At 41.7% G+C, this 24,333-nt stretch overlaps 1 protein-coding gene across 1 annotated transcript in view; it reads right to left on the reverse strand.

The window, feature by feature from the left end:
* Positions 1 to 12,506: 12,506 nt before the first annotated feature.
* LOC145405113 (uncharacterized) overlaps positions 12,507 to 24,333 on the reverse strand; it is a 49,092-nt gene continuing 37,265 nt past the window's right edge. Inside the window, exons 3-7 of the mRNA XM_080276630.1 lie at positions 19,133 to 19,274; positions 16,920 to 17,044; positions 15,459 to 15,545; positions 14,035 to 14,190; positions 12,507 to 12,625 (exon numbers count right to left, since the gene is read on the reverse strand). Of these exons, the coding sequence (XP_080132756.1) occupies positions 12,581 to 12,625; positions 14,035 to 14,190; positions 15,459 to 15,545; positions 16,920 to 17,044; positions 19,133 to 19,274 (555 nt within the window). The 3' untranslated portion in view covers positions 12,507 to 12,580. The remainder of the gene's footprint in view (positions 12,626 to 14,034; positions 14,191 to 15,458; positions 15,546 to 16,919; positions 17,045 to 19,132; positions 19,275 to 24,333) is intronic.

Genomic DNA, 24,333 nt, shown 5'->3' on the forward strand with positions numbered 1-24,333 from the left:
TACCTCGCCCCTCCCTACCCCCTACCTCACGAACCCACCCCCTCCCCACCTCACGCACTCATCCCCACCTGGCACCATATAAACCACATCTTACCTCCATTTCTCACCACTCTCTTGCCTCTCCTTACATCTCACAACCCCCCATCCCTCACATCTCAAATCCCTCACCTCTCTTTACTCCCCCACCCCACAATCAAGCCCCTCTCCCCTTCCTAGTCTCCCCTCTACCTCTCAACACATCCTCCCCGTATCCCACCCCATTCCCCAACCTCCCCACCATCTTACACATCCCCTTCCCCCTCCTTATCCTAGAGCCTGACATCCCCTCCCTCTCCCCATCTTTCACTTCTCATCCTCCATCCCACGACGTACCCTCCCCACTACCTCCCCACTATCCCATCCTCTCTACTCCCCCTACCTTGCCTTATATCCCCACACCCCCACCACTTCACATATCCCTTCCCCCCTCCTTACATCCCCCCTTTAAAACAGTCTCTCCCCTTTTATCCTTCACCGTTATTTTACTTCTTCATGCTTCATCTCATACACCATTATTCTCCCCCCCCCCACCATCACACACACACACACACACACACACACACGCCTTGACCCCCTAACTGTACACCAGCAGTTCTGGGTCGTGGGATGCACCATAATACATACTCTCTCCCTCTCTCTCTCTCTCTTATACTCGGTGGTCCGTTTCTAGAACTCGACTAGACGCTCTCCTGGTGGTACATACTGCTTTCCGGAGCGCCCAACCTGCTGGTATGGGCGTGGGAAAGGCAGTGGGGGTAGGAAACAAGCAAATGATGCAGGTTAGACACTCACCCGTCCCCGCAAAACACAAGCAATCGATCGGCGGAGTAAAAGGGTATTATATATGTACCAATCTGCCTATCCATACTTCCTGATCTTACCCATTCCTTTTTCCTGATGATGATGATGATGTTAAATAAAGTAGTTGCCGCAATATTTATTCACAGGTTAACCCTTTCAGCAAGAACTCTTAATTAATTTACCTGATGACGTTAGAGTGAAACGTGCCTTGTAGCGAAAGGGTGAAAACAAGAAATATGGAAGTGCTCACAACTAAACAGAATCATCTATCCCCGTTACCAGTGCGATTTGTCTGTGCGGGAAGGATTAAGAGTGTACAGTTTTCCAGTGTCTTCCTGCGAAAATCTGTTTTATTTACGAGGAAAATTATCGCTTTTTATCTTAAGAGGAGGTTGGCGATGCGGTCACCACCGTTCCCTTCTACACACACACAAAAAAAAAAAAAAAAATCACACAATTACCACCAGCCTCATACACAACACTACCACAACACATAATCTTCTATCATAACATGGGGGGGAGGGGGTTGATTCCTAGCCGAACTACTAGTTTCAATTCCAGCTGAATCATAACCATATTCCTCAGAATTTATTACCAAGTCTCACTTTTCATTTAAATCATTCTATAATAACACTGAAGATATTAAGTGCACATACCCTGGTAAATAACACCCTTGTTTTGTTAAATATAACAGTTGGTCTATCGAAAACAGGGGAAGGGCGTACGTACACACGCCCACCCACCCCCTGCCAATCCGTGCCTTAATAACCTCAACAGGATCTCTGGGAGCGATTGGCTGAAATGGCCGGTTCCATGCACTTCACTGGGTTCACCAGCAGAAGAGCCTGGGGTGGCAACAGCAAGACAAGGGACGGGGGAATGCTAAACCGCTCATGTCTTTCGCTCTTCCCACAAAAACATTTCAAAATTTACGATACGGTACAGTTGCTCGTAAATCTGCTTTTTTCGCCTCAAGAACAGACGGAATAGCTAAGAAGAATCAGAGGAAGAAAGCATGAGCACAATCTGAATTCCTCGTGGGTGTGTGTTCACAATAAAAAACGTTCGGGGCAATCGGCGGCGAAATAGGAAAGATCTGATTTTAGTAACACTAATCTGGGTATTCCCGTCCTCGTGGTTTCCTACAAGCTCTATTCTGGTTCTGGAAACAGGTGTTGTTTCCGCTGTGTGTTGTTACGCGTAGATAAAAACGACCGAGCTCCCTAGGAATCTGAAAGTAGATTACGTAACATTTCCGTTGTTTGGTTGTGTTACGAGTAAAAGATCCTGGATTCCGCTTTGCCTGTTGTGGTTTTGTTTACTCCCTTCACTACAAGGGGTCTCCCCAAAGCAAATATAAATCATACGGCAGAGACAAGAATATAAGAGCGACAAAAAACATCGTACTTCTATCTATCCACTGCCAGACGCCTTAATCCTGTAAGGGGTGGCCACAAACAAATCGCCTCCATGTCGCCGTCCCCGGCCATTTCACTGCCCTGCTCCCAGCTCACACCCCCCTCTCTCATATACCTCTCCACTCCATCCCATCTCATCCTTGGCCTCTCCCCCTTTCTACCTCATTCACATACACTCTTCTCGTCAGTCTCTCGCTCTCCATCCTCTCCACATCGTACTTAAACGACTATTTTTCAAAAGAAAGTGTTGCAGAGTATGTGTGCTGGATCACTGTTAGAGGAGGTGACTGCATAATTAGATGTAACAGGCAGTCATTAGGCCTTATGGGTGCCATTTACTACTCATGAGTGTTTGGGACGCGGAATAAGAACACGTCATTATGTCCTTGCATTATATATATATATATATATATATATATATATATATATATATATATATATATATATATATATATATATATCGTCAGCCACTGCAACTCCACCGCTAAACAGAAGGGCCTCCCCCAGTCTCTTCCACGAATCCCGTGAATGAGTCAATTTCTGCCAGGTTTTGTCTGCAAATTTTTTAAAGACTACCTCACATACTATAGCAGTTACTGACACCTATATACAACTCTCCAGTTTGAAAAGTCTCTCCAGAACTGAATATCATCTTGAGATCTCATATATAAATAAGCGCAAGTGAAGGAGCTAAGGGCAGAGCTACTCGTGCAATGCGTAATGACTTAATTTTAAATTACGCATGTCGCCAGTTTTTTCAAAGTTCATGCACCTCAAAACATACCACTACATACACGTCCTTCCTACTCTCTCTCTCTCTCCAAAAGAGGCATCGGTCGGTCACTGGGAAGCCCAACTCCTGGGGATATGCGTTCTCTCTCTCTCTCTGATTAAACAACTTTCCTAATAGGTATACAGTCAGGTTTCTCAACGAATGCATGAATAGTAAGGGATCACACACACACACACACACACACACACACACACACACACACACACACACACATTTAAATCTTTACTTACATTAGATACCTTCAAGTTCGAAATTACCCCTAACTGAACGTATCTGAAACAATCTCTAACTTGTCGAACTGATAACACGCCCATACTTTCTTATTACCATGATGTTTTTACCACTAAACGGCGATTTTATTCCGTTTTGGCTAAACCGTGGGACTTGAAAGCTTACGAATTCATGGTTAATAAATGTGATCAGGTTTCTTAATAAAATACTAAATACCGGTATCAAGTCAACTGATCTGTCTACCAATAGCTATATCTATCTGTATCCGTCTATCTATTTGTCCATCCATCTACCTATCCATCTATCTGTCTAGCCAATGCCCGACACTGCATGTTGTGCGGGGTGGAATCTACAAAAGTACTTCACCAAACTGAAAAAAAAATATATATATATGCTGAGGCCCCAGTGGAGGGTGGTACTGCTTGCTTTACTGGGCAGGCACGTACCGGTAACTGGTAGCACCACTTGTAAACGCAACGAGATGGTCAGTTTTATTCTCTCCGACAAGGGGAGTATGTTTTCACCCGTTTGTTCATTTGTTTGTCTGTTAGCTGGATTACTAAAAAAACTAGGAGATATTTGGACCAAATTTGCTGGGTAGATACCGGAGTCTACGTCCCAGTGAACAATCGATAAACTTTTGGGACCGATCCAGGTCGTATTACATATTCTGGATCCGGAAAGCAATTTTTGTGAAACCCTGATCAATCATGGGAAAACCTAACCCATCACCAAGAGTGGTTTGGAAATTTCGGTGGCCTTGTCGGAGAGATGCGCTCCACTGAGTGCCTCTCTTGTTAGGGCCAAGGTTAGGGTTATATCCACACGGTTTTATTCAGCTGAAGAGACAGCTCCTTTGCACAGGCGTTTGGCACAATCTTCAGTAACACCCTTGAAAGTACAGCATCATTATTTTTCTTTATTTTATCCTTGCTGCCTCCAGACGACAGGAACTATTTGTGAAGACTGGAAGTTTATATACTGTATGTGTTGGACGGTATTACGTATAGTTTACAGTTCAAAATAAAGCAGCTTACTAAAAATTCTCAGTAGATCAGTGGCATATTTAGTGTCAGAAGCTTGAGAGTCAAAATAAAGCAACCTGCATGAAGAACTAATGCAACAGGAGTCTAGGGAAAGTGCAAGAATAATGCCGGCCACACCACGCTGCAACACGTGATGCAACGGATAAACTACCAACCTTGCACTGACTCACCGCTAAAATTTATCCACAACTCTGGCACCCTGATGATACAGTACTGAACACACACACACACACACAATATTCTCACCAGATAATCAGCAGTGGGTAAATCATATGACTATTACACTTTGATACATCCGCATTTTCGGAAGTTATTTTGGTATTAATGCATTTTCAGACAGTCACACCCTTCACTTTGGCTAGTTAGGTTTGTTTAGTTTGGTCTGGTTATCTTTAGGGTTGTTAGGTTTGATCGGTTAGGTTAGTTTAATTAGGTTAAGTTAGCTTAGGTTAGATTTGGTTAGAAATAAAATCAGAATAACCTTAACTGTCCAAAAATGCAAGTTTACCGTTAATTTTACGTCTTTCAACTCTATCCCTGCCTAACTAACCTATCCTAACCTAACACAAGGGAAAGACTTGACTGGCCGAAACGGCAAAACTAAATGTGTACAGAGGGATAACTTCACATTTAGGCACAAAGTGGCTGCATGACCTTCATATTCCATTGATAGTCTCGACGTATATGTCACCACATACATTACACACATTCCATGCTGCTCACTTCGCTTAAAACTATATATTAGACATAGGTATACAGAAATATTCTACTTAAACGTTTGGTTATGTATGATTCCTACCTGATCAAAGAGGTTGAAAGCCGGAGCAAACGCCTATGAATCTCGTGCTGTTGTTGTATATATGGATACTTCGAACACTGTGAATAGAGGAACCCTGTCAAGAAGCCAGAGTAACAGCTGGAACAATATAAATAACTTCCAGACGTCCAGTATCAAGAACTGAGGCGTCGCCATTTGTCTCGCATGATGTTGACGTCGTTAATGAACTTCAGGGAGTACGGATCTATATGGTACTTACATAACGCATTTAATTACTGCTTCGATATCAGTACAAATTATATGATATAGGTGCATATACTAATATCTATTTATTTCAGACTAATAGACCAACTGACTGAATCATGAACAATAACTGTCATTAATTTACGAAATGCAGTCGAGCATGCAAATGTGAACACAAACACATTATCCATTAAATTAGTCATAACTAATACGACCTGAAGTATTTTCAAGGCATACGTTAAACATGGCATGGTTGCAAAATGTCCGGCCACACACACACACACACACAAACACTTCCCCTTAACTCTTCCACCAAATCTAAAGCTTGACAAAAACTGCATTAGTTATCTCACGACCACCAACCAATTTACTTAGGGATATCCTTTGTAGTGAGGTGACTAATGCCTAATATGTGTGGAGTAAGCTAAAAAATAAAACATCAATAACTAGCATAATTTATTCAATATATGACAACTCGCTTTGATAAGGCTGTTTATAGATGGATTATATGAGCACATCTAATAAATATATCTGACATATGGCAACAATTATTACAGTCTTGCGATTATCATACTGTACACCACCCATAATAACTGATCAGAACTTCCCCCACATCACAACGGTCACGGTATATACAGCATCGGGGGTCGCGGGGGCTATGTGCTAAACTATGGGAGGTTATTCCTGGGCTAATTATGAGGGAAAAATGCTATAAATGCTGTACAAACATCACGCCAACTCCCAACCTTTTGGAGATTATAGTTACTGATAACCTTATGAATGGAAACACTGAGCAATAAACACTATCTCAATAAAAGTTTAATTCTCAGCCCTCATGGAGCTGCAGTTACTGATGACCTGATGGGTGAAATGAATGGGAGAATATTTTGCTCGTAAAGTCATTAGTAACTGTAGCTCCATAACAGATGATGATTGGACACATTTGGATATAGCATTTCTTCATATTAGCTCAATAAAAACCTTCCTGAGGTCTGGCACACTTTTCACAGGACACTCTATATACTTGCCTAGGAAACCACGAAATAAACAGGGTCGCCACAGCACTATCTAACCTACCTGCTACCTGAATGAACCACTATACCTGCCCTAGCCTACCAAACTTAACCTAATCACTGACTAGGTTGAGCATAGGTAGGAAATATGATACCAATACTGAAGGACCTACATAAAATACGAAAACAAACATTACCTCATATAAAACTAGCAATATAATCTGCAATTGCTATTGAACCTATGTAACGTAAAATGTAACATATCAGATGCTGTACATATAAAAAATATTTAAAAATGTAAAAGTAGTAGCCTGCAAAAAAAGCCAAGTGATATTTGGAATGAGAAATTACTGATCAGGAACCTTTTAGAGAGGAAGTCACTCCTTTCTCTCATGCTCACTACAGTATTCTTAAAATTGAGTTTGCAAAGGTACAGCCAAACCTCCAAATTCTGAGTCAATTTTGTAACCATGATGAGATAAAGAGATGTTTAGTTTCTCTGTCAAATTGTTAAATGCACTCTATAACATGGCATTCAGGCTAACAATATTTAATGTTCACAACAGTTCTACACATGATTACCATAAAATGAAGGTTTGCATACAGCTCTGGCATCTCAATTTTATGAATATGGCCATTACGGTACCTTCTTATTCAGCCGACACACCAAACACTTCTCCCACTATCAGTGAACCTGCTTCAGTCCCTCCATTACAATGCTCTAACTTCTTTTCTAGTCTATCAAGATTTTATTTCTTACTAATTTCTTTCATGAATCCAAACATGGGTAATAATTTTCTTCCTTACTGAACTGGTAACACATTCAAAGCTGACTGATCATTATGGACAATGGTGCTCATATCAAGAATTATCCAGATCTTGTCCTCTCTGATTTTTAAGGCCATACAGAAGCACAGAGTTTAGTTTAACAGCTCTGCCTTCCTCCTTCTCTCTCCTGCACTCTACAAGTGGTGGGGAAAGAGAACAGTCTGACAATGTGAGAATCTTTATCACCAAATACAGAGCCATTAGTTCTTAAAGCCTGCTGCATACACTGACTCTGTAGTTACAGAATTATTGTTTTAACACTCTCAACATCAAAACAACTCTATTACAGTATTCTATTCCAGCAAATTATTTCATTCAGCTAAGATGAAGCCATAAGAGCTTAAGATAGTTAAATGCAGTCAATACTGTACTGATCCTCTTATGGTCGGAGCAACTCTAGTACAGTATTGTGTTCCAGCTATTGCCACATGATTTTATTCAGCTGAGTGAGTCATAGGAGCCAAAGACAGTTATCATAGATGCCTATTTATCAACATGACTGAAAAGTCTAAAGTGCCTACACTTCTACTTCATTACACAATTTCCAGCTGTAGTGCTGTCACATAAAAATCATTACTAAGAAGCCCATTAACCATTAAACTTTGGCTGGCATCAAATAATAGCTGATTTTCCCACCAACCACTTGAATATCCAGTGTTGTTATATAGCTCTTTCATGTTGATTATCTGTTAATTAAATTACAGCATATAATGGCAGGGAAGGTGACGGGACATATTAGATAAGCCTTAAATTTCCTTGTAAAACTTAAACATCAGGATATTTGCCATACAACACACTTGTACAGTAAAGGTTTTCATGATGAACGCATTACTGGCAACAGAGATACATAATTCCATCCTTGCACAGCCTTTATTTCAATGTTTTAAAGTCTATCTCATTGTCTATTTCCAGACGCCTTAATCCCGTAAGGGGTGGCAATAATCAAAAGTTTATACATTCGAACAGTTGGTGGGAAATGCACAATATAGCTGACTATATCTGAAGCTAAAATATATAAAAGAAGACTTTTTTTTTTTAGTTGAGCCAGAAGTTGATAGCTTATACAGTGCAGGCCATGAGGAAAGTAGAGGTAGGAATTCCCATAAGGCCAGTCTCACTCTCTCAGCTACTCTATCCTGCTTAGTATCATTTACATTATCTCTAACATGTGAGGGTTTGCATCTGATTAACAATATAAATCTACTACTCTACACTGAGGTAAGTAAATGCATATCTTGCTATCATAAGGCTATGTACAATATTCAAGTTAGGGTATGAGGTTCTTAGGGCTGTATTCTCGACCATTCCATACGATGATGCCATTCCTACTACCATCACACAATTTCATAAAATCGGGGAATATCTCTCATAGTGATGGAGTTAAACAGTATTTTAACTGCAGTACCTCCATCAATACAAGAGGTCTTTTTCTAGCTACATAAAACTGACCAGTTGCAGTGAGATTGAAAAAGAAAAGTTAAAAGTGAGGTAAAACATGGATCACAAAAGTGCAGACAAACCCAAAATTTCTGACAAGTATTTGTGAAACCCATTATGACAGGGAAGCATGTCTGGTTCTTCTTCTTCACTGTGAATGTGCTCTGTAATGTGGCAAGCAGGCTACCAACTTATACCTCTTCAGCAGAAATTGGGAGCTTCTATTCACATCTGCCCTATCAACTCTACCTCTTTCGCTACAACTGGGCTATGTTTATTTTTATTATGTTCTTTCTGCCATCGGACAAATTTATTCAGCTTGAAAGAGGGGTTCACAGACCTTTCTATCATCTTCAGTACAAGAAGTCTTTCCTAAGATGAATAAAATTGTCTGAAGGTTGCAAATAAAATATAAAAGAGACATCATACAGAAAGGGTCTAGAATACAACTGTTTTGCTTATGGATAATGCGGTGACATGCTGACAAACACCATTATAGTATATCCACAAGCAATTATAAACAGTACAGCCACAGTGTGAGCTGGAAACATTACCACTATCAGGATGTTTATTTAACTTTGCCTGTGCAGTCCAGGGAGTACATTGTGTGTGTGTGTGTGTGTGTGTGAAACACTACCTGAAGATGATCTTATGCAGACAGCTGCAATCCTATTAGCCATACTGATAAAACTGGTGTGTGATAATGTAGGCAAGTTCCTAGTTTTTTATGGTCATTTACGGAATGCATGTAATTGTTAGTTATGATCAACCTGCACCCTAAATCAAAGTGTAGTCAAGAATGATAAAGAAAGTTCACATATATTCCATCACCATCATTACCATCACATCCTTCAGAAACTGTATTAACAAACCAGGCACCTGTTCACAACTTCACATTGTCAGTTTTTAACAATATGGCCCTTACACACAGGATGATACACACATAGCACAAACACAGTATCTGCCAATGGTAGTATGCACACACTAGTATCCTTGCAAACTCATCATTAAATTATACAGTACTTGTTTCTCCAACTTTCAGTTATTTCAGAAGCCTACCATGTTCTAGGAACATGTTTCCATTATAATACCTGAAAGATATTATGCTTAACTTTCTATAAACATATTAATTTTTGAACTTAATATATACTGTACTGTACTGTTCTATGTAACAAATTACAGTACAGAATAGTAAGGCATAGTAAATTAAAATTTTCATATACACAACCAAGGAAGAAAACACTTTTATCATCCAGTATGTACAAATCTTGATACAAACTATTATGCCTACTGGAGAGGTTGCCCCAGACTGCCAGCTACCGAGTCACATCCTTCCCACCACCATCAATGGTCAGACACGAGGCCACCACTAGTAAAGCTGATACGCGTGGTGATTTGAGCACAGTGTTGTGACCTGCTACAATCTACTTGCAAAGCCAAATATCTACTGACAATGGGACTGCATTTAAGGATATTTTTGACAATGCAGATGATCAACAGCCTTGTCAAGCAGACTACTGTAATTATGTCCCTCTACTGTATTAGTTTATCCTGAGACTTTACAAGCTGAGATGTAGTTTCTGAATTATTCTATCTTGATTAAAATTTAAAAACATACATTTTAAACACACCTAATCAAGTTCTGGCAGACTTCAGTAAATCATGCCAACTACACTGTAAGATATACAGTACTGTGAACTAAACTTGGAATACAAATGTCTACGTCACTGGAGTGAGGTCTGATGCCTAACTGAGCAGTAGGAAGTGTGGTTTGTCCTGTATCAGATTGAGCACACAGTAGTTGCAGCCACCTTCACCCTGTCTACACCAACACTCACCCTCACAACATACAAGGGGTCACATGCTTATTGGCTTAACAGGCTCTCTAACGCCTCTTCTCCCACATCTTGATATCACAGTGTTGTCAACTGTTCAAATGAAACAGTTATACCAGAGTCAGGAAAATTTTTAAATTGGACAGTTGCAATAATTTTGACCCAACTTGGATTTGTTCAAGTTAGGCTGAAATTGTATCTCCACAATAAACAACTATTTAAAATGTGGGTTTAATTCTACCATCTATTGCTTTGTTTACAAACTCTGCATGATCTACCTAAGAATTCTGATACAATTTTGCATCACTGTCATCTCTGCTGCCTTGCTCCCTCCTAGGAACTTCTAAACAGGGGATGGTGGTGACAGAAATACATGTATCTACAGGCTACCTCATCCTCACACGCATCTCTCACTCTCTCAAACACTCCTCTTCCATGTCATTCTCTTTCACCATCTTTGCAACACTAACAATCTGCCCATGGAGGAGAATATGAACATACCACATGCAGAAGTAATGTAAGCTGTTCAGGAAGAGGGGCTGGGGAGCTTCCTATGCCCATGAGAATTTGGCCCACAGAGCTAAAAATCTACAACTAAGCCCTGCCATACCTAGCGACAAGAGGTAACGTTAAGAAACACTTCGGATTATCACATCACAAAAGCGCGTTCTTTACTAAATAGAGTGAAGGCATTCAATTATATTCTTGTTGATCTATTCTGCCTACTGATTAAAATAGGAACAATATATTAAGCTGGGTTATACATCATTACATTCACTCTCTTATGTACAATGAATTTATAGATGAGATCCATATATGGCTTAGGTTTATACAGTATATTACTCGAGTGTTTCCGGATGAAAGTCTATGTTAGGATATGTGCACTGGTCAGTATATGCGAGTGATTTAGCGCAGATATGTCACACAGTATACAGTGTTCTGATTGGATCCTGGATTACCCCTAATCTCTCCTCTTATTGGACGGTCATCAATTATAAGACAAAACTTTCAAGATTAGAATTTATCCCAATTTCATGACTAATTTTTTATAATGTATATGAGTAATTTAAGTGTCATGTTCAATCATGCCGTATAGCCTCTATACATATATATATATATACTGTATTAGTGTTTCATCCTGTATAGTCTACTACAAACACAAAATTAGACTTCGTGATTGATTTTCATTTCTTATTTATTTATTCATAGGCCATTCAGGCAGCCAGAAAATATAAAATATTATCAAATTCTGTAATGCTAAGGTTTACTGATATACAATTTGTGTTTAGATGATCAGTGTCCATCAGAACGCAAATGTTTGTGCACTGAAAATTATGATTTTTTTTTTTTTTTTTTTTTTAAACTGATATACAATCATTCACATACTCAGTGTCCATCAGAATGCAAATGGTCATGCACCGAATGTCGAGCTAGCTTTTTGTCTGGAAGTGCGTGAGCCTTGTTCCTGAGGTGGACTGGTGACTCCTTGTGCCCTCTGCCACAGTGTTTAGGTGACTTGTCCACCACATCGGGGATCACTGGTTGCCGTCTCCCTCCCTCATGAGCACTGGCCTCTAGATTTGGACTTGAGGACCAGTGGACTCGTGGCCTGGTGATATCCGGCCCCTGGTAGTGCTGTCCTCTCGTGTCCGGACTGGCAACATCCACGTGAGGACTGGACTTCCACTGGACATGAGTTTTGGCAACATCTGGTACGGGAGGCTGGTGGTCGGGGGCTGCAGGCGAGGTGTTGCTCTGCGGGGCCCAGTGCACTCGAGGCTTGGCAATGAAGGAGATTGGAGCATCATGATCCAGGAACTCTGAACTGTGTGACCGTGGGGTGTTCATTCCACTCCCACTTTTACTGTACTTTTTCACTGCTGACTTGCACACTTTCTGTTGGTCATTCTTCTCGTCCGTATTTCTATACTTGTCCAGACTGCCTGCCGAATCAGACTTAATCACTCTGCCGTTCCACGGGCCACCCCTGTAGCACTGTGGCTGGTGGTGTCGCGCCCCGTGGGGTGGTGGGCAAGCCTGTGTAGGCGTGGGCGGGTGCTGGGTGGGTCGCTGACGCCGCCCAGCCGCCCACGCCCCCCGCCACCCGGGGTCGTTCTGCTAGTCAAAGTATTTTCCTTTTTGTGACAACCAGATGTGGCGGTGCTGTGGAAAGAAAAATCACACTCAGTTTTACATACTCATACAGTAGTAGAAGAGAACATGGACAAACATGAATTCAGACCAGGCCAACACTATCCAGAGAGCTTCAGGTCATGATGATATTGATGATATAAAGTAACAGTAACTCCTCAGTTCCACATTACCCTTCATGTTTATGCTATGCCTAACCTCTTTAGAAATACATATCTTATATTATTCTATTCTTGCCTCTTCCAGATGATTCTGCTCAGTTTAGAGGAAACCTCTCATCATGAAAGGAAAAGTGTTTACATTAACCTCTACAGTATGACAACATTGTTTTTTATTTTGTTTCTGCTACTGTCACATGATTTTATTTGGCTATGGGGAGACCTCAAATTTAAGGAATCATAGCAGTATTATGAGAGAAAGTAATGTTATATGGTAAAAGAAAACATAAAGTATAATTCAGAGAAAAAGTGTCTTACTTACTTGTGGTAAACATTAAATCTCTTTTTCTACATAACAGCTACAAGCCGAATTCATCCTGATATCACTTTTGTCTCATACTTCTCATATTCCACTCAATCCTTCACCTTTCTTTCACTTGCTTCCCTTCTTCTTTTTTCTTCTTTTTTGTCTCCTTTCACAGTGCATTCCTCATTCTAAACAAACTCTTTACCTCTTCATTATGACCCGTCTTCTGTTTTAATATTTCACTCCTCTGCGTCCTCCAGCCCACATTCTCCTCTCACTTCTCATCCTCCTTCTTTCCTCCCTCTATTCTTACTTCTTCTCTTTCCTTTCCTCACTCTCTCTCCATCCCTTCTCCTTTCTTCTCTTCCTCCTACTTTTCTTTCCCTTGCTTCTCCTCCTTTCAAACCCCTTCCCTTTCTTCCTCCATCTTCTCTTCTCACTCAGTCCATTCCCTCTGTTCCTTTCTCTCTCATCTTAATGACCACCAGTGAATCTCTCTGGAAAAACTCTGGTGCATCCTCCCACTTCCTCTGCTCCTCTCTCTCTCCCACTTCTGCTCATCTTTCTTTCCAACTCCCCTTCCCTCTTCCACATTCCTTTTTCCACCTCTTCCCTCACACCCTTCTTCTCTCCCTACTGCTTCCTCTTCCCTCCACTCTCTTTGCCTCTTTCTTCCCCCATTCACCGCCATCTCACTCTCCTGGTACAATTCCAGTCTTTCCACTGCCTTTGCCTCCAGTCCTTACTTTGTCTCCATCTCCTCCTTCCTGTATCCAAACTTCTCCTCCTCCTTTCTTTTTTCTCCTCCTCACTCACCACCAGCTCAGCTCCTTGTTAGAATTCTGGTGCATCCTTCTCCTCCTTTTCCTCTACTCCTTCCAAACCCTCCACACTCCTTCTACAGTTCTTCTTTCCTTCCTCTTTTTTTTTTTTTTTTTCCCTGCATCCCCACTCACCACCAGCTCAGCACCCTGGTAGAACTCTGGTGCCTCCCTCTCCTTGATGGCCTGGTAGAGTGAAAGCACCATGACGAATGCTAGTATCATCAGGATCACCACCGCCACCATGAACATCACTGCCCACCAATATCGTGGCATGGCAACAAGTTCATGCTGAAATGGAAAAAGAGTAAGTGCCACATTTGTTTGTACATTGTTTTTGCTATTAAATCCATGATGAGTTCCAGGAAAAATGCCTATCAAAGTTCCACTACTATCCATAAGGCACATTTGCCAGTTCCCCCAGTTTACAGTACAGTACATGTACCAATGATAAGGAAGAAAAAGTCAAGAGGTCTGCTTGTAACAAAATGACTAACATCCATACCCATATAACCTCTGAAATTTTGGGTCACCTTAAGCCAGAACAATTAAGGGTAGGTTAATGGCCTGCATTCCTAGGGATATCACATGACTGAGAAGCTCCAGACAGCTCTTACATATTCAGATCACTGCATGTGTTGCATGTGACCTTCATATCCACGGATGCCTCAGGCTACCAAGCACATAATATGAAAGAAATTATCATAAAGGCAATTAAACTTTTATGATTATGGACAGTATTACAGCCTAATATTCTTTGTTAAAAACCTGGACTCTCACTGTAAATCTGCATGAACATCATAACAGCCAACTACAATGTTATGGATGAATCCAGAGCCATATACTGTATTATAAAATACTGTAATAAGTTAATACCATACTGAAAAAAAAAATGTCAGCATAATATTCTAGTGTTAATCTACTGTTACAACTCAGCATTCAAGATGGAGAAATATCATAGCAATAATATTTTACGTCAAGTTGGCATAATAAGAATGCAGTATTAGCATTATAGCCATCCTTCTCACCTGTCATCTGGTAACAGATCTGGTAATAACTGTACTGTAGTATCTGGTTATCACAGTGGCAGCTCTTGTCATGATATCTGGTGATTCTGCAACTGCCAAATTATCCTAAGCAAACTGCTGCTTTTGACTGAATAAATTATAGAACAAGGGTCGCAGAGCTTTTCTAGGGTATTACCCAAAATTTTATTTGAGTAAAATGAAATTATCCCTAAACTTAAAAGTAAATGAAAACAAAAACAAAAATAGACACGTGTGTACACATCTGTCAATAGTACGGCAGAAAAGCAACAAATATCATGAGACATGATACATGGCTTTACATTTTGTTCACTAAAACTTACATAATTTATGTAGAAAATCAGTACTGTAATATACCGCACACATTACCTCCAAAATTTTTTTTATTTAACCCATTTGGGGTAATTTACTCCTGTTCCCCAATCCCTGCTTTAGAATGGTGAAGCTTTCCTGACTAGTATGAGTTACGGTACATTCTGTGCTCTCTCTCTCTATATATATATATATACCCACCCACAGTATGACAGCAAAGAGTGCAACGGTAAGGAGTATCGTAATCCACTGCACCACCATCCATGGCAACATCATCCATGTTGTCTCCTGAAAAACCAGAAGCAAATTATTACTGTACTGTTTACTTTAAAATATTCCATTGATACAGTGAATATCTTTATATTTATTTGTTGTAACTACAGATGGTTTATTTTCACCTGATGGAACTTAACTTGAATTCTATTCGCGATGCAATCCATACTTCTTTTTTCTCTCTCTTTCTCTAGCAAAGAAAGAACTAAAGGCTGGAAGGCTAGCTATTATCTTATCACACTCTAAACAACAGTAACATTATTCATCAAACCTCTTCCCATTTCCATCATAATCCCTTCATGTGTTCCCCCTGATGACACTCTCTATCTATCTATCTACTGCCAGACGCCTCAATCCCGTTCGGGGTGGCCACAAACAAATCGCCTCAACATCGCCCTGTCCCCAGCCATTTCACTGACCCGCTCCCAACTCACCCCCCCCTCTCTCATATACCTCTCCACCCCATCTCTCCATCTCATCCTCGGTGACACTCTCCTATACTAAATGTTATAATTCAGCACTAATCAGGAAAAAAGACAAATCGTCAACTTAGAAAGGTTAAATGGTCAATGATATTTTATTTGGGTTACCAGATATTGCTTTATAATAAAGCTGTGTTTTTGTGAGGTTTTATAAATCAAGTTCATTTTGGCTTTCACCTGGCTTGCACGTTGAGCTTCACTGCAGTTTCATCTCATTAACAGGGTAGTCATTGTGTATTGCTTAGTTGCTGGGATTTCTCATGTGTTGAAAAAATTACACGAGAATAATTATGAAAATGGGGTATGCTGACAAGCTAAGAGTTAACCTCACAGCCAACTGGAAAACAAGATACTGTACCTCTAAAACTGTCTTGATTATGGTTCAAGATTTCCTGAATAGCTTCATTTTTGCTTTCATTTTGACTTTCTGCATTTATTTTAAAAGGTTATGGACCTTGTCAAGACACACTCCTCTGTCCAATCTATACTCTTCTCCCTCCACCCTATTACTTCTAAATTCCACCCTGCAATCCAATCTGTTTATTTTATATTTTCACAGATTACCACTAAATCCCAATTTCTCCAGTCTGCACTCTAATTCTCTTAATTTACTCAAGCTTTATCCCACTACCTAAAATTCCCTCTACATTTCCACTCAGTTTCCAAAAATTTTTCAAACAATATCCCAACATTTCCTAAGAATAATTTATTTCCAGACAACTGCCGACCCAGTATCCCCTCATATCTATTACATTTTTTCAAATTTTTCACCTAACTTCCCCACATTATCCCAATTTTCCTTAAAATTTTGTCAATCTTCCAACAAATTCCCATCCAGTTTCTCCAGTTTCTGCCCAGTTTTAGCTCTACTCCTCTTATTTTTCACCCAATTTGTACAGACACTTACCCTAATGGCGCCAATGATCATAAGTGAGTTCACAACGGATGCTACGAACATGAAGAGCAGTGTGGCCAGGATACCCCACTCTATGTACATTAGAGTCGGATCTGTCAGACCCAGATCACGCGGCCCTGTGTGGAGGGAGACACACATTAGTGAGAGGAGTGGGAAAAGAAAGACATTCGTTATGGGAGTGGGAAGAGAGAGAGAGACATTAATGAGGGAAGTGGGAAGAGACAGACATTTTTTAGGGGAGTAGGAAGAAAGTGGCATTAGTGATGAGAGTGGGAGAAGAGAGACATTAGTGAGGGGAGTGGGAAAACAGACATTAGTGAGGGGAGTGGGAGAAGGGAGAGAGGTTATTGAGAAATGTGGGGCAAGAGAGTGGTTAGTGACAAATATGAAGAGTACACTGCCAGGATGTTTCACTCTACATATATTATGATTGGTCTGTCAATTCTAAGTGACATGTCCCTAAGTGAGGAGAGACAGAGGGGAAGGGAATGGTAAGAAGAGTGGGGGGAGAGATGTGTTAGTGACAAACATGACGAGCAGTGCGGCCAGGATACCCCATTCCAAGCACAGCAGTGAGGGATGCATCAAGGGGAGCTGGGTGGGGAGAGAGGTCAGTGACAGAAGAGGAATCAATGGGGGCAATGAAAGGATATCTAGGAATTTTAGTAAGGTGTTACCCTCAGGTGACTCAATACTGACTGAACAGCTAAATCATTCTTGTAGCCCAGGAAATCATTTATTGTATTTACTGTGCTGTATTTACTGTAACCACATATTTATTGTATTTACTGTAACCTTATATTCAAATGTATGCCTGGTGGTCTTCGGGGATATGGCACTCCAACTGAACGTGACTCATACGGGTTTATAGCTGAGGGTTGGTTGGGGGTTTACTGCTTGTGAAATGTCTCTCAGGTAAGGGGCTTGTCTGTCTTAAATGTCTCGCCCCAGAACCTTGCACTCTTGATGGGGTCATAAAGGACTGGGTGCTAGATAGATAGATAGATAGACTGATAGACAAACAGATAGGTAGATAGATATATATATAGATGGACAGATAGACAGATAGGGGTGGGGAAGCTTAAGGACACCTGCTTGAGATGTGCTGAGTGAGGTCCATTAATTCTCAAGGTCACATGCGCATCAGAGAGAGAGAGAGAGAGAGAGAGAGAGATGGGGGGTAAGTTAAGGGGGAATGGAAGGAAGTACTGACGTTAGTTGTAGAGTAGGAGGGGATGAGGGAGTAGGAGGTGGATAGGATACTGTAGCAAATGGATGGGAATGGCAAGTGGAATATACTGTGAGTGAGTGGCCCTGAGTGGGGAAAGAGAGGGGTCAGTGAGAGGGAAGTAATGGTTTTCACTATACAGTACAGTACCCCAATGATACATCAAAGCTGGACCTGTCAGTGAATGTGAGGGGAGTGGGGAATGGGTGAGTGTAAGGTGAGGGAGAAATGGATAAGAATGGGAAGAAAATGAGTGAGTGGTGGAGGAATTAGCTGCTATGAAAGAGAAAGGGGGGAGAAAAATGATGAGAGGAATGGAGGGGAAATGGAAAAGTGTGGGAGGAATGGAAAAAGAGTGGGAGGAAATGGCATGAGTGGCAAAGGAAGCCATCATGGTGGGGAAAACAGGAAGAGGAATCAGTAAGAATGAGTGGAAGGAATGGGAGGGAATGGGGAAGTGGGAGGAAATGGGGAGAGGTTAAGATGTGATGGGCGTTTTGGGGAGTAAGGGGATATAAAGAGGAAATGAGCAAGAGTTCTGAAGATGGGGAGTGAGTGAGTGGCAGGGGGAGAGGAGGAATTAACATAGCGGTTTCATAGTAGTAAGGAAAATGGTTGCAGTGAAGATGGCTAAGGAGTAGGATAGTGAAGATTTATTGATTGAAGAGTGAAGTGGGGGTTACTGTACGTGAGAGAGTGGGTTTGGAGTGGGGGAGTGAGAAAGGGCATGTAGAGTGGGAAGGTGAAGGTATAATGGAAAAGGTGGAGTATGAACTGGTGGAAGAGATATAAATGAAAGATGGGGCGTGGAGTGGGAGGACGGGGGAGTAAATGAGAGGGCATGTGGAGTGGGAGGACGGGGGAGAAAGTGAGAGGGCATGTGGAGTGGGAGGGTGGGTTCAGTCCTGCACTACCAAACTTCAGAGCCGTGGATATCCGTGGCTCTACAGGATATAAAAAAGTCCGCTGTCCTGACCTTCCTGCGTGCCATTGAGTGTGTACAGCTTGACGGGGTTCTCCAGGTCATAGTAGGTGTTATATAGCTTCTGTATCACTGCTGCCAGGTCATCCGCCGTCACTAGCAGCAGGCACACCGCACCGCCAGCCACGCTCACCACCTGACAACATAACAATCAGATAACATCACCAGCACAAATTTATACCATCGTCATTCTGCACCACAAATCTGCACCGTTATGCCATTAAAAAGGGATTAATAGTCTAACTGTACATCAAAAGCAAAGGGATACCAGCCTGTCGCATATCTATCTATCTACCAGCCTGTCGCATATCTATCTATCTATCTATCTATCTATTTATATATATATATATATATATATATATATATATATATATATATATACCCGGTATATATATATATAAAATGGTAGAGTACCAGACTGGACTGACCTGGTACAAAAACTAGCTCAACTAAACAACTCTACACTTCTGCCACACTGCCATATCTATCTCCATCTTTCCAACCTCCTCCCCTCTCTCTCTCTTCCACCACCTTACTCTTCATCCCTATCACCCCCCCCCCAGTGTTCTCTCCATCTTCCTACCTTCTTATTAACTCGGACTCAATCACCCTGTCTCCCTGCTGCCTGTCACACTAACCACCCTAGTATCACTCACTTCATTACCCTTCCTCCCTACTACTTTCCACCCTCACTCTGTCACCATGAGCCTATGTCCCTCCTTCCCCCATCTCTGTCTTCCTTCACCCCAGCCTTCACCTATCTCCCTCCCTCCATCTCCCTAGTACAGAGGTCGGTAACCTGCTGCTCAGGAGCCGCATGCGACTCTTTTAGGACACTTTTGCGGCTCCTGGAGCTTCATAAACAATCATTTATTCTTTCAGAACGAAGGCATCATATGACACATGCAAGGCAACATTAGATTTTTAATTCAACTTTGAAAAGATATAAACTATAAGTAGATCGAACAATATCATCGCACTGTTTTGTTTAGATTTTAAGTATCGCAGACTTCGGTTTAAGAGATAATTTTTTGTATTGTGGCTCCGAGAGTACTACATTTTTATGAAACTTTAAAATAAATGGATCTTCTAGCTTTAAGGGTTGCTGACCTCTGCCTTAGTACTTTCATCATTTACCCTACCTCCCTACAACCTATTCCAATATCTCTACCTCCATACTCGACTCTCAGTACCACCCTGCCAATTACACCACTTAATCACCCTACCACTTACACCACTTAATCACCCTACCACTTACACCACTTAATCACCCTACCACTTACACCACTTAATCACCCTACCACTTACACCACTTAATCACCCTACCACTTACACCACTTAAATCACCCTACCACTTACACCACTTAAATCACCCTACCACTTACACCACTTAAACCACCCTACCACTTACACCACTTACTGTAAACCACCCTACCACTTACACCACTTAATCACCCTACCACTTACACCACTTAATCATCCTACCACTTACAACCACTTAATCACCCTACCACTTACATCACTTAATCACCCTACCACTTACAAGCACTTAACACCACTTAATCACCCTACCACTTACACCATTCAATCACCCTACCACTCACACAACACCACTTAATCACCCTACCACTCACACCACTTAATCACCCTGTCCTGCCCGTCCCGTCAAAGCAGTATAAATGCTGGTGACCCCCACACAGGATCACCTAACTTAACCTAACCCGACCTCAGTAACAGGATGTGGAGGAGGATTAGGATAGCCATTATATACAACACGGGTTATTATTACCTCCGCTAAGAGTAGGTTTTACCCCACGTTGGTTTGCTTGTCTGTTTGTTGGTCTGTTAGCAGGACTGCTCAGAAAGTTATGAACGGATTTTGATGAAATTTTGTGGAAGAGTGGGGCATGGGCCGAGCAAGAAATAATCAAATTTTGGAGCGAATCAGGATATGGATCGGAAATATCCTGCACAATATCTCCAAAATATCTCAACGAATCTCACTGAAATTTTGCGGAAAGGTGGACCAGGTACCATGAAAGAATTACTTAAATTTGGGGACGTATCTAGATCCGGATCCTATATCTGCTTATCTGGAGACGGATCCTTTGTAATGGCAATGGCACTGGCGGAAGTGTGCGCTCTGTGAAAGCTTTCTGGTTATTATCATTATTATTATTACTTTCACTATTACTATTACTATTATTATTATTATTATTATTATTACTATTACTTTTACTATTATTATTATTATTATTACTATTACTTTTACTATTATTATTATTATTATTATTACTATTACTTTTACTATTACTATTATTATTATTATTACTATTACTTTTACTATCACTATTATTATTATTATTATTGCCACTAGTACTATTGCAATCACGTGCTTACCTGAATACTTTATATCTGGCCCCCACCAGTTCCATTTATACAAGGTTTAATGTGTTGAATAGCAGTATAATGAGAGAGAGAGAGAGAGAGAGAGAGAGAGAGAGAGAGAGTTACATAGATACACAGACCACACAGACCTTACGGTCCCTACGAGGTGGTCCGGCCTTAATCCTAATATAGTGCATAGGAGCAGGAGAAAAGGATAGCACAGCAGAAGGCTCTCTCCCCCACCCTCCAGACCCTCCGGCTTTTGCCGTACAGGAAACAAGAGAGGAAGTAATACCTTGCAGGAATGAAAAACCTGAAGGAATTTTATAGGATCGGCAGAAAGTAGAATAATATGGAAAAGGAAAATTTGGGCATACAACCACATACTTACTCTATGCATGCAATTTTTTTTTTTTTTTTCAAAAGATGAACAGAATGTTTATCTATTATATATATTCTAAAATATTGTTTGTGTCTAATAGACACATGAATGCAGACGCGAATATGCAAATTGCTCCATCCTAACTAAACGATACCAATTGCGTCGAGAGAGAGGGAGAGAGAGAGAGAGAGAGAGAGAGAGAAGGTAAGTGGGTGAATGAGCGGTCGAAAATAGATGTAAGCGGAAGTAGGGGAGAGATACGTGTAGTAGGGGGAGGGAGGAGGTGGGGGAAGAAGAGGGAGGAGGGGGAGAGAGGAGGGGGAAGGAGAGGGAGGAGGAGGAGGAGTGAGAGGGAGGGGGGAGATGGCGAGAGGGGGTTGAATGGTATGATAGTAGGAGGGGAGGTAGAGACGGAAGGGGAGGAGAGGAGGGAGTGGAGAGGTGAGGGGGAGGGAGATGCTGTGATAAGAAGGAGGAAGGAGATGAAAAAACAAGGAAGGGATGGAAAAACAGATAAGGAGGAGGAGGAGGAGGAGGAAGAGTAATAAAAAGGTAGAGGAGGAAGACTGGCAGGGTAGAGAGAGGAAGACAGGAAGAGAGGGATGGGAAGGGAGAAAAAAGAGAAGAATATTTTTACAAAGTGAGAAGGGAGAGAAAAAGGGTGGGAGGAGGAGGGGAGAGGGGGAGGAGAGAGGGAGAGGGGGAGGAAAGGGGGAGGAGAGGGAGAGGGGAAGAGTTAAAAAAAAAAAAAGGAAGGGGAGAAAGAAAGAGGAAGGGAAGGGGAGGAAAAATAAAGAGGAAATAGCTGAGAGAGAGAGCGAGAGAGAGAGAGAGAGAGGGAGAGAGAGAGAGCCAATCAAGCCCTATACCACTCCATTCAAGACTTATTCACTGCTGCCTCCCCCTCCCCCCTAACTCTTCTTCCTTACTATTTTCCTCCATTCTCTCTCTCTCTCTCTCTCTCTCTCTCTCTCTCTCTCTCTCTCTCTCTCTCTCTCTCTCCACAGCTACCTACCCACCTCCCTACATTTCTTTCCCTCCTTCCCTCCCTTTTTACCACTTCTCTCTCTCTCTCTCTCTCTCTCTCTCTCTCCATTTCCTCTTCCTTCTTCCCCTCTCCCCCTGCCATTCCCCTCATTCCCTCTTCCCACTCTTTTACCACCCTCTCCTCCCTCCCCTTCCTCTCCTTTTACTCCCTTCTCCCTCCCCAACCCTACCTCCAACCTTTCTTCCTCAATTTCCTCTCCACGTATCTCTCCCTTCCCTTCCCCTCCACTCCCCTCCCCTCTCCTTACCTCCTCTCCTCTCCCCTCTTGTCTCACTCACTCCTCTCCTTCCTCATTTTCCTCTCTATATGTCTTCCTTCTCCCCTCCCCTTCCCTTCATTCCCTCACTTTATCTCCCTTCCCTCTCCTCTTCTCTCCTTCCCTCCCTCTCTCCCCTCTCCCCCTCCTCTTTCCCCTCCCTCTGCAGACTATCTTTCCCTTCCTCCATTCCCACTCAACATACCTCCAACCTCCTCTCCTCTCCCCTCTCACCCTCCCTCTCCACTCTCCCCCTTCCCCTTCTCTCCATTCCTCCCCCTCTCATTCCCTTCTTTCCTCTCACTTCTCTCCCCATCCTTCTTCCCTCCTCCCTACTCCCTCTCCTCTCCCCCTCCTATTCAATTCCTCCCTCCCTATCTCCCCAATCTATCTTCCCTCCCTCCCTCTTTCATACACCTTTCCATCTTAATCCCCACCACCTGTGTGTGTGTGTGTGTGTGTGTGTGTGTGAGAGAGAGAGAGAGAGAGAGAGAGAGAGAGAGAGAGAGAGAGAGAGAGAGAGAGAGAGAGAGAGAGAGAGAGAGAGAGAATATGCTGCCATAGACGACAGAGCTAAGAGGTACAACACTTGGATGTCGAGTGTAGATTTCATGTGTGTGTGTGTGTGTGTGTGTGTGTGTGTGTGTGTGTGTGTGTCCGGGTGGATTGTGTTGCTTAGGAGACGATGATGGTGGGCGTTGTTATTTGTTTATTATTGTTATTATTATTATTATTATTATTATTATTATTATTACGCTCGCTTCTTCTTAGCCTATTTCCTCATTCCAGATACTTTATAAAACAATATTCAGATAAGAAGATAGAGGATTACATACGCAGATTAACAATACCATATACATACATACATACATACATGCATACACACATACATACTAATACATGGACAGATAGACTGGTAGGGGAGTTAGTACGTTTTAGGACAATACACCACAGACATGCAAAATGAATTCAACAGACTATACGTAATCCGGATGTTAAGGATATTACGGTACAACGGTATATTTCACTTTGGTCCTGTTGCCATTTCCGCTAAGTAATAAAAAAAAAACCGTCTTCCTATTGGTACATGAGATTTACAATTGGGCTGTATTTTTTTCTTT

Source organism: Coenobita brevimanus, chromosome 65 (assembly GCF_032717465.1).
Source record: "Coenobita brevimanus isolate Jiangsu-jjx chromosome 65, ASM3271746v2, whole genome shotgun sequence".
In the NCBI taxonomy this organism is placed as follows: domain Eukaryota; kingdom Metazoa; phylum Arthropoda; class Malacostraca; order Decapoda; family Coenobitidae; genus Coenobita; species Coenobita brevimanus.